The sequence below is a fragment of the Lathamus discolor genome, chromosome Z (genome assembly GCF_037157495.1).
Source record: "Lathamus discolor isolate bLatDis1 chromosome Z, bLatDis1.hap1, whole genome shotgun sequence".
NCBI lineage: Eukaryota > Metazoa > Chordata > Aves > Psittaciformes > Psittacidae > Lathamus > Lathamus discolor.
Genome location: NC_088909.1, coordinates 48383042 through 48393551, shown reverse-complemented (window position 1 = coordinate 48393551; position 10510 = coordinate 48383042). Strand labels below are relative to the sequence as shown.

The 10510-nt window shown below is 50.7% G+C and overlaps 1 protein-coding gene across 1 annotated transcript; it reads left to right on the top strand.

The window, feature by feature from the left end:
• The first annotated feature begins 1558 nt into the window (after positions 1-1558).
• On the top strand, positions 1559-9467 carry LOC136005953 (heat shock factor protein 5-like). Its single transcript, XM_065663850.1, has 8 exons — positions 1559-2147; positions 3725-4104; positions 4357-4359; positions 4919-4996; positions 5693-6052; positions 7467-7826; positions 8621-8765; positions 9403-9467. The coding sequence occupies exons 1-8, from the start codon at positions 1559-1561 to the stop codon at positions 9465-9467; spliced, it is 1980 nt and encodes a 659-aa protein (XP_065519922.1).
• Positions 9468-10510: the final 1043 nt, after the last annotated feature.

Genomic DNA, 10510 nt, shown 5'->3' with positions numbered 1-10510 from the left:
TGGGCCTCTTCTAAGCGCGTTTCCAATCTCCCGCGAGGGACTTGGCTGCTGAAGGAGGGAAGCGATAGTGGTTGATTGAAAGGAAGCACACATGGTGGGAAATGGGACAGAGTAGGAGTTGTAACTCTAACCCAGGAAGGGGCCCACGGAGAGGTCCCAGAAATAAGGCAGGGAGCAAGTTACTGGAAATAACCCCAGACAGTCCCCTGGGGTTAATGTTTAACCACTGGGGTTCTTGGCCGTCCCAGAAAGGAAAGAATAAAAATGGTCCATTACTGTATGGAAGTGTGGACTGAAGAGGAAATTCGGCCTGACCATTTATACTGGCCGATATTTGGGTCTTTTGATGATTCCGGCTTTAAATTTATATGTAAATGGCACGGAAAATAAAATAACGAATACAAAAGAACCTATCAGGGTTACCCGATTTCTTTGGCAGGAAGACAAGGGCTGAAACCAATCGTAGAGGATTTGATACAGAAGGGAACCCAGCGTTGCTTGCTTATTGCCTCTTCATATTAATCAACTGTAATAAAATAATCAGACCATGGCCAAGACGGAATTTTTATGAGACTTTCACCCATACTGGTTGTTTAGTCTTAATCTGCAGACACGTATAATCATGGAAGCATAGAATAGTTAGGCTTGAAAAGGACCTTAAGATCAACCAGTTCCAACCCCCCTTCCACGGGCAGGGATGCCTCACAACAGACCATGTCACACAAGGCTCTCTTCAACCTGGCCTTGAACACCGCCAGAGATGGAGCATTCACAACTTTCTTGGGCAACCCGTTCCAGCGCCTCACCACCCTCACAGTACAGAACTTCCTCCTTATAGCCAATCTAAACTTCCCCTGTTTAAGTTTTAAGCTGTTACCCCTTCTCCTGTCACTACAGTCCCTAATGAAGAGTTGCTCTCCAGTGTCCTTATAGGCCCCCTGTAGATACCAGAAGGCTGCTACAAGGTCTCCACGCAGCCTGCTCTTCTGTCTGAACAACACAACAGGCTTAGGAGCAGGGTGTGGACACTTGCACTTAGGGAGCTGGTGTCTCGGTCACCGGAGTGTGGTGCCTACTCAGGCTTTACAGAGATGGAGAGTGAGGTGGGTAAGCAGCAGAGGATATCCGTGTTGGTGGCACTGTGCCAGAGGGCTCCCTGTGAAGGCCATGTGCAGCTCCTGGTTTCTGTCCTAAGACATTAGGCTCAGAAGCAGGCCCTGGACATCTGCCCTTAGGGGAGCTGATGTCTCCGTCAGAGAAGAGTGGTGGCCAGTGAGGCTTTAGAGAGGCGGAGTCTTACACGTGTAAGGAAGTGAGAATATCCATGTTGGAGGGGCTGCAGGTTCGGGGTTGAACTTCTGGTCACGATTTCCCTCTCGGGGCTGGGACCGGGGAGCGGCCGAGGGGCCCGGCGGGGCTGGGGGCGCGGGGAGCCGCTGCGGGCCCGGCCGTGCCGAGGCGAGGGGGTGGCGGGGCCGGCCCCGGCGGGCAGCGCGGGCTGAAGCCGGGCCCGTGCCGGGCGGCGCACGGGCCGGTGTCGCTCCCCCGGCGCGGGCCGATGGGGCCGGGCCTTGCCCGGCGGCCGGTGGAGCGCGAGCGGCCGGTGCGTCCGTTGGCGGGGAGCGCCATGGAGGGCCTGCGGCTGCCCGGCGCTGTCAACCCCAGGCACTTCCCGGCCAAGCTCTGGCAGCTGGTGAACAGCCCGCGCTGCGGCTCCGTGCGCTGGGATGCCCGTGGCGAGGGGCTGGTCGTGGACCGGCGGCTCTTCGAGCGGGAGCTGCTGGGCGCGGAGCCGGCCGGCGAGGGGGCGGCGCTGGGCCCGGAGCTCTTCAAGAGCAGGAGCTTCGCCAACTTCCTCCGGCAGCTGAACCTGTACGGGTTCCGCAGGCTGGGGCCGGGGCCGGGGCCGGGGCCGGGGCCCGGGCCCCTGCAGGACCCGGCGGGGGACATTGGCGGCAGCTCCGCCGGGCCCCTGCTCCACTTCCAGAGCCCCCATTTCCGCCGCGGCCGCCCCGAGCTCCTCGTGCGCCTCAAGCGCCTGACGAGCGCCAAGAAGGCGAAGCTGGCGGCCGGCCCGGAGCTGCCCAGCCGCCCGCCCCAGCGCCCCCAGCGCCCGCCCTCGACGCTCGGCGAGGCTGCCAGGCCCGGTGAGCTGGGGTGGCCCGGGCTGCGGGCCGAGAAGCACTGGGGGCTGTGGGGGTTGGAGATCGGCCCCCCCGCAGGGAGCAGGGTTGCCCGAGCTTGCTGGCGGCCGCTCAGCTCCGCCGGTGCGGGAAAGCCGCTGTTGTTCGTGCGGGGAGATGCGCTGCCAGCAGGCAGGGGGAGCGAGGTTCGCGCGTGGCTCAGTGACTGGGAGAAAACCCCAGGACAAACTTGCCCACAGAGTTTTCAAGCTGACAAGCAGGTATCCTTTATTGCGGCGCCGGGAGACGCGGGGGATAGCTCCCCCTAACGCGTGTCTCCCCGTTGCTCCCCAGGCCGGCCTTACATAGTCCCTGGGCATACGTACATGACGTCATTTTCCAGAAAGTTCCCCGCGTGCGTACAGAGTTGTGGTGGTGGTCTCTGAGGGTCGTTCACTTCTTCCAACAGTCTTCATCGCTTCTGGCAGCCTTTGGAGCACGCGCAGTAGATGCTCAGACCAGTTTAATTGGTTCGTTAGCGCCAGAGACATAAGAATCCTCCTGTCCTCCTGCTTATCAGTTAGGTTAGCTGTAGCCCATCCTGGACACCTGCCCTTCCCAGATACTCCTTGCCCCTGTGCCCTGTTCTTCTAGACTGGTTCTCTTAAAACCGTGTCAACTATAACAATTTCCCCTGTACAAGAAGGCTCAATGTGTTCTCTAGCAGCACTCTTTTTTTTTCTATGTATCATGCACTTTAGTAATTTTCCATTGCTACTGTTACAAAGCCATCAAACTTAACATTACTTAAAACTGATTCTAAAGGTTCGTGTATTCCATTTGTGATTTTGTGTCCCCCCTGCCTCATCAGTCAGTAAGAGCGCCCTCACCCTGCCTCTGTGGAGCGGGCACAGCCCTACCAGATAGGTGAACGCTACTTCTCCTTGAGGGGTTGCTCCATAAGCTGTCGTTAAATCCGTGTGAAGCGATGGGTAACCGTATGAGGGCAAGTACCATTTCATGAAACCGTAACTGACTGAGAGGAAACCACAGAAGGTTAAAGGGAGTATCTTGGAAGTAACAAAACGGCAAAGCCTGAGCTTTTTTAGACTCAACCGAACCGGCTGAGCTGCCTGGAAAAAAGCTGGCTTTGGTTTTGTTTTCCTTGACAAACCGAATGGCTTGTGATGGAGTGCTCTCAGAGTCACGTTTAGGATTTGGACGTTGCCCTTGCCTTGGCTGCCCGTGTGCTGTCAGCGCTGGAGTTCGGTAGAGCCGTGCTTCACGATTCCCCCTTTATTTTACCTTGCTGCCTGATGTAACGCGCAGCACTCCCTCAATGGCTTGTGCCGGTTTAGTCAGCTCCTGCCCATTTGGATTTATAGTAGCACATTTCTAAGTAGCGGCCACTTGCTCCTGAGGGTTTCAGGAGACTGAATGCTCCAGAGGTGACTGTGCGTTGGCACAGCACTGATGTTCCTGTGTGTTCAGGTGTTAGTGCTGCAGCAGCTAGCGTGTGTTTAGGTGTAAGAACAGAGGCTGTTTCTGGATGAAGAGCATTGGAGCAAATCCCTTAATCCTTGTTTGCCGTTGTTTTGCAGGACTGGTGACTGTAGGACAGGCTCCCCAACCTTGTCATCCAGGCAGCTTCTTTCCTTCCTCCGACAGAGCGGCCTCATGCCAGGACCCCCCTGCCTTCCAGGCGACGACATCCCAGCAGCCGCCGGTCCCTTCCAGACCATGGCAGGGTTCCGTTGGGTCGCTGCCAGGGCACGGGGCTTCCCCAGCTCTCCCAGGCCAGGGGGGTCCTTTTCCCGTCCTCCACAAGTGTTCCACGGCGGTCACGTACACTCTCCGGACCGTGTGCTCGCTTCTGCCGCTTCAGCGAGGGGCTCCAGCCGGTGCTTCCGTTCCAGACCCCGCCAGCTGCGCGTCTCCAGGGCAGTGCTTGCAAGCCCCGGATCCAACACGTATGGCAAAAGTTCTTCACTTGCTGCTCGAGAACTTACTGCAAAGTGATGCATGAAATGTTTTTCCCCGGTGCTCCGTCACTGTGTGTGTGTCTGACGTGTGTGCTTCCAGTGAGATGTGTGTGCCGGGTCCGTTACTTGCTAACAGCCGGTGACAGAATGGGCTTTAGCTGCTCATTTCTTCTGGCTCTGATGAGATGAACTGTATGAGAGACAGAGGAGCTCAGAAGTGCCTTCTCTGCAACGAGCAGGGGAGGACAAAGTGTGTGGGTGAAGCGGGTGTGTGTGGAATCTTGATTCAGCTGGAAGACCTGAAGTATTACAAATGAATTGGCCCCTTTGCTCCTGCCGGCCGAGCCCATCAGTGGGATTTCCACAGGTGCAGTTTTTCTTGCTGTTCCATCAGGAACTGCTGCAGCTGGCAAAAAACCCCAAGAAAAGGTGTTGTGAGTGCAAACCATTCTTTTTGTGCACCATTCTGCACTTTGCGCCCATTCAGAATTGGTCTGCCTGTCCCCAGAAGCTGAGGCCTGCAGAAAGTGCTTCATCTACAGAGCTGCTTTTTGGAATAAGATGACATTTTCATTCCAGTGTGTGTGTGTGTGTGTGTGTGTTTGATCTGTGTCTACATACCTTAGACGAAATATGTTTTAAGGTGGAGAACTGAGTCTTACAGTCAGTGGGGAGGTCATAATACATTCCGGGGAGTTAGCTTACTGAGTGGTTACTGCAGTGTTTAATGCAAGTAAGCAATAGAACTGTGCACATTGGGCCCCAGTTCTGGCAGTCTGATCCCCGTGTCTGAATTTTGCAGGCATCCCGCAGTGTTCACCCCCTGGCCAGGGAGGTCCTCTGACTGTCAGCACCAGTGCTGCGGCGTCCACCGACTGCGCCTTTGTGCAGGTGAGTGCAGCGCACAGAGAGCAGGGGGAAGGGAGGAGACCCCATGCACGGACCGCAGGCTTCTGGGCTTGCGGCAGGAAGGAGAGAAGTCTGGGACGGGATCTTATTGGGTGGCCTGGCTTATCGAATAGCAAAAGAACCTCAGTAAAAATGCCAGGGCTTCCTTTCGCATTCCAGCAGCATGGAGATGCTTTTTTTCCTCAGAGGGGGTAAGCAAAGCAAGCTCTGCTGGTGTGTGCTGAAAAAGGGTTGACCTGTGCAAGCCTGATCGTCCAGTTTCTTGTCTTGCAAAAACCAACCTTTTGCCCTTTTTGCCCGTTTTTCTGTTTTAATATGAGCTTACCCGGATCAAAAGGGCTTGAGATTTCTGAGCCTTAGTGTAGCCTCGATCGTTTCTCCTGGAGCAGGGTGGCAGGGGCTGTGCAGGTGGTAGAGCAGACCGTGCTTTTTGCCTGTGGATCTCACTGAGCTGTGGCCAATAATCAGCTCTACCTTGTGTGTGCTCTGGGGCAGACGCTTCCCTGAGGTCCTGCTGAGGGATGCAGCTAGCTACAGCATTGATCATCCTGCCGTGCTTGTGTACTGATCATCAGTAAGCACTTGCACGGTCCTCAGAAGCAGTAAAATCCGTCAGCCCTGACTGAAAATGGTTGTGATTTTTTCACCTAGACATTCCCTGTGTTTTGTTTCTCGCAGAGTCCTGAAGTGCAGCCACCTTCTGCAGCTGAGTGCCTGCCCTCTGATGAGGCACATCATGCATCAGAGGACGTGGAGAAGTTGCCAGAACTGAGTTATGAAGATGTGTTTCAGTTTTTCAAGGAGATGCGTGATTCACGAGGCGCTGATGTAGTGACACCGGAACCTGCGGAAAGCTGGGATGGAGAACTGTTTGAAAGCTGCGTCCGTGCGGCCATAGAAAGCGCTGCTGCTGCTGAAAGCATGCAAGACGCTGTGACCACGCAGGGGGCCCGTGAAGAGCAGGGAGAACAACTGGATCACAACCCAGCTCGCCCCTCCAAAATGTTTCGTGTGGAAGGACTGTTTAGTGCTGCTCAAGTAAGTGCTAAATGGAGGTAAAACTCCCCAGGAATGGGCAGGTTCAGCTCCTCACTCGTGAAATGTGGGCTCTGGCTGGCGAAGGTAGTGAGCTAGAGTCCTCCTTCCTCCTCTTATTTTTTATGCCTAGGAGTTGTGTTTCGGATGTTAGACAAGGGCATTGCTGGCCAAAGGGTTTTCAAAAGCCCTTGTTAGCAATCCTCATGCCATACACAGAGAGAGCACGTTTCCAAGAGCAAATAGCACAGAGCAGTGGGTTTCCTGCGAGAGCAGGAGGCGTGTTGGGCGGTACTTGCTGTCCCCGGAGTGTTCAGTTTCTGTATTTGAACAGGCCTTTTGGACTGTTAAGACACAACTTTGTCAAAGAACGTGCTTGTACTTCTCTTCATGCGCACAGGCTTCGCCTTTCATATGTATAACAGCGAGTACCAGCGAGACTCAAGGTGGAGGCTGTGAGTTTTGGAATCACTGATACCTCATTAGCAAGCGATTCCCACCCAGAAATGTGTGGCTGCGTGCACAGTTTTGCATGGCACAGCTCTGTCAGGTTGTTTGAGCTGGATCTGCCGTTACTAATACACGTGTTGGGAAGAAGGAGTGCTCCTGGATTTCTTTTGGCTTATTTCTTGTCGGTGGTTTGATAACTGAGGGCAAAGTTAAGGCGGTGAGGACATGTCCCCTGAGTTTGCGGATTCTGATTTTTGGATTCCTTGTTTTGCTTAGCCTGACATTTTGTAAGAGCCTGAATTTCAGTTTGGCAACCTTAATTCTGGGTTCAAAACATTCCTCGTGTGCTCAGCACTTCTCAGGTGCCCTTTTGGAGTGGAGAAGGGCAGTTCTTGTTTTATGCCTGCAGTGAAAAGAAGAAGCTATTGAGCGATCTTTGGGTTTATTTCATTTTTTGGTGTGTTTATTTAAAGGAGAATGCGAGCGTGAGATGTGAATCGGTGACGGAAGAGAGAGGGCTGACTTCAGGACCCGAGGCAGTGAACAAACCTTGTCTTGCAAAGACCAACCTTTTGCCCTTTTTTGCCCGTTTTTCTGTTTTAATATGAGCTTACCCGGATCAAAAGGGCTTGAGATTTCCGAGCCTTAGTGTAGCCTCGATCGTTTCTCCTGGAGCAGGGTGGCAGGGGCTGTGCAGGTGGTAGAGAAGACCGTGCTTTTTGCCTGTGGATCTCACTGAGCTCTGGCCAATAATCAGCTCTACCTTGTGTGTGCTCTGGGGCAGACGCTTCCCTGAGGTCCTGCTGAGGGATGCAGCTAGCTACAGCATTGATCATCCTGCCGTGCTTGTGTACTGATCATCAGTAAGCACTTGCACGGTCCTCAGAAGCAGTAAAATCCGTCAGCCCTGACTGAAAATGGTTGTGATTTTTTCACCTAGACATTCCCTGTGTTTTGTTTCTCGCAGAGTCCTGAAGTGCAGCCACCTTCTGCAGCTGAGTGCCTGCCCTCTGATGGGGCACATCATGCATCAGAGGACGTGGAGAAGTTGCCAGAACTGAGTTATGAAGATGTGTTTCAGTTTTTCAAGGAGATGCGTGATTCACGAGGCGCTGATGTAGTGACACCGGAACCTGCAGAAAGCTGGGATGGAGAACTGTTTGAAAGCTACATCCGTGTGGCCATAGAAAGCGCTGCTGCTGCTGAAAGCGTGCAAGACGCTTTGAACACGCAGGGGGCCCGTGAAGAGCAGGGAGAACAACTGGATCACAACCCAGCTCGACACTCCAAAATGTTTCGTGTGGAAGGACTGTTTAGTGCTGCTCAAGTAAGTGCTAAATGGAGGTAAAACTCCCCAGGAATCACAGAATCACAGAATCCCAAGGGTTGGAAGGGACCTCAAAAGATCATCTAGTCCAACCCCCCCGCAAGAGCAGGGTAACCTACAGTACATCACACAGGAACTTGTCCAGGCGGGCCTTGAATATCTCCAGTGTAGGAGACTCCACAACCCCCCTGGGCAACCTGTTCCAGTGCTCTGTCACTCTTACAGTAAAGAAGTTCTTCCTGATGTTAACGTGGAACTTCCTATGCTCCAGTTTAAACCCATTGCCCCTTGTCCTATCACTGGATATCACTGAAAAAAGCCTAGCTCCATCATCCTGACACCCACCCTTTACATATTTGTAAACATTGATGAGGTCACCCCTCAGTCTCCTCTTCTCTAAGCTAAAGAGACCCAGCTCCCTCAGCCTCTCCTCATAAGGGAGATGTTCCACTCCCTTAGTCGTCTTTGTGGCTCTGCGCTGGACTCCTTCAAGCAATTCCCTGTCCTTCTTGAACAGAGGGGCCCAGAACTGGAGGCAATATTCCAGATGCGGCCTCACCAAGGCTGAGTAGAGGGGGAGGAGAACCTCTCTTGACCTAGGTTTAGCTCTCAGAGCCTGAATTTCAGTTTGGCAACCTTAATTCTGGGTTCAAAACATTCCTTGTGTGCTCAGCACTTCTCAGGTGCCCTTTTGGAGTGGAGAAGAGCAGTTCTTGTTTTGTGCCTGCAGTGATAACAAGAAGCTATTGAGTGATCTTTGGGTTTATTTCATTTTTTGGTGTGTTTATTTAAAGGAGAATGCGAATGTGAGATGTGAACCGGTGACGGAGGAGAGAGAGCTGAGTTCAGGACCTGAGGCAGTGAACAAACCTGCTGCAGAAGAGGCAGGGTCGTCTGTAAAGCCGCGGTGCAGGAAGAGGAGACAGAGCTCACGGCAGGGTAAGTCCCTGGTAAGAGATCCTGCATTTTTTAGAGGTGGCCAAGACAGCTGCTCTGAAACTCTTCCAGGAAGGGGAGATCACAGGAGTTGAGTTACTGTCTGCAGTGTAAGTACCTCACTGGGCCTTCAGTTCAACTATTACACTGGTCCGAGCTCTTAGCGTGCTTCGCGACACGCTTCTATAGCTAAGCTGGTGCTGAGGACTCCTAGGTGGACAAGGGACTAAATTCTCTCAGTCAATAAAAGCCGAAGTTGTGGGAGTTGTGCCAGACCCCTGCATGTCACAGTACACAGCACTGAGATGCAGGCTGGAGACATGTTTGCTGGAGGGTGACAGTGCCACAAAGGGAACACTGACTAGTGAAGTGACTGTTGAAGTAAGCGGGGAAAAACCCACCACGGTGCCAAAGTTAGTGCACGAGTCCAACCTTTCTGGCTCAGATGACTAGATAAATTTCATACCAGCCTGCTGATAACGTGTGCTGAAACACAGGAGAAAAACACCCTCAGACTTTCGAGTCGCAGGCCGCCTTTGGCCAGACTTGACTGTCCCTGATGGCAGCACAGTTGCTGTGCGTGCTGCCAGGTGAGCCAGAGCCAAGGCCTGATACTTCCTCGGTGTTGTTTGCTCCCTAGATCCCCAGGAGCCGGAAGGTGGAGCCTGTAAGCGGGGCTGCTTCTGGAGGAAGACAGCAGAGTGAGGAGCGTGTGAACACGTGGAGCAGCTGCCGGCTGGCTCCGTCCTGCGAGTCCGGCAGCAGCGCTCCGCACACAACCGGGACCTGGGTTCAGGGTCACACCTCTTCTGTTCCGTTTCCTGACTTTGAACTTCTAGAGAGCTTTATTTGTGAATTTGTGTGTTACTTATAGCTTTCTTCATAAATGTGTATGTTATTTATAGGTTTCTTCATAAATTTGTATGTTACTTATAGACTTACTTATAAATTTATGTCATGTACACCTTTCTTCATAAATTTGTATGTTGTTTATAGCTATATTTATAAATTTATAGGTAATGTATAGCTTTTTTCATTAATTTGTATGTTATTTCTAGCTATATTTATAAATTTATAGGTCATGTATAGCTTTTTTCATTAATTTGTAGGTTATTTATAGCTATATTTATAAATTTATAGGTTATGTATAGCTTTCTTCATAAAATTGTATGTTATTTACAGATATATTTATAGGTTATGTATAGCTTTCTTCATAAATTTGTATGTTATTTATAGCTATATTTATAAATTTATGTCATGTATAGCTTCATAAATTTGTATGTTATTTATAGCTATATTTATAAACTTATAGGTCATGTATAGCTTTTTTCATTAATTTGTATGTTATTTCTAGCTATATTTATACATTTATAGGTCATGTATAGCTTTTTTCATTAATTTGTATGGTCTTTATAGCTATATTTATAAATTTATAGGTCATGTATAGCTTTTTTCATTAATTTGTATGTTATTTATAGCTATATTTATAAATTTATAGGTCATGTATAGCTTTTTTATGAATTTGTATGTTATTTATAGCTATATTTATAAATTTATAGGTCATGTATAGCTTTTTTCGTTAATTTGTATGTTATTTATAGCTATATTTATAAATTTATAGGTCATGTATAGCTTTTTTCGTTAATTTGTATGTTATTTATAGCTATATTTATAAATTTATAGGTCATGTATAGCTTTTTTCGTTAATTTGTATGTTATTTATAGCTATATTTATAAATTTATAGGTC

Bases quoted from the DNA above. Each gene is read 5' to 3' on its own strand.
- LOC136005953 (XM_065663850.1), top strand. From the start codon at position 1,559: ATGGGGCCGGGCCTTGCCCGGCGGCCGGTGGAGCGCGAGCGGCCGGTG. The intron at 4,997-5,692 runs GTGAGTGCAGCG...TGTTTCTCGCAG, and splicing joins CCGACTGCGCCTTTGTGCAG to AGTCCTGAAGTGCAGCCACC. The intron at 8,766-9,402 runs GTAAGTCCCTGG...TTTGCTCCCTAG, and splicing joins GAGACAGAGCTCACGGCAGG to ATCCCCAGGAGCCGGAAGGT.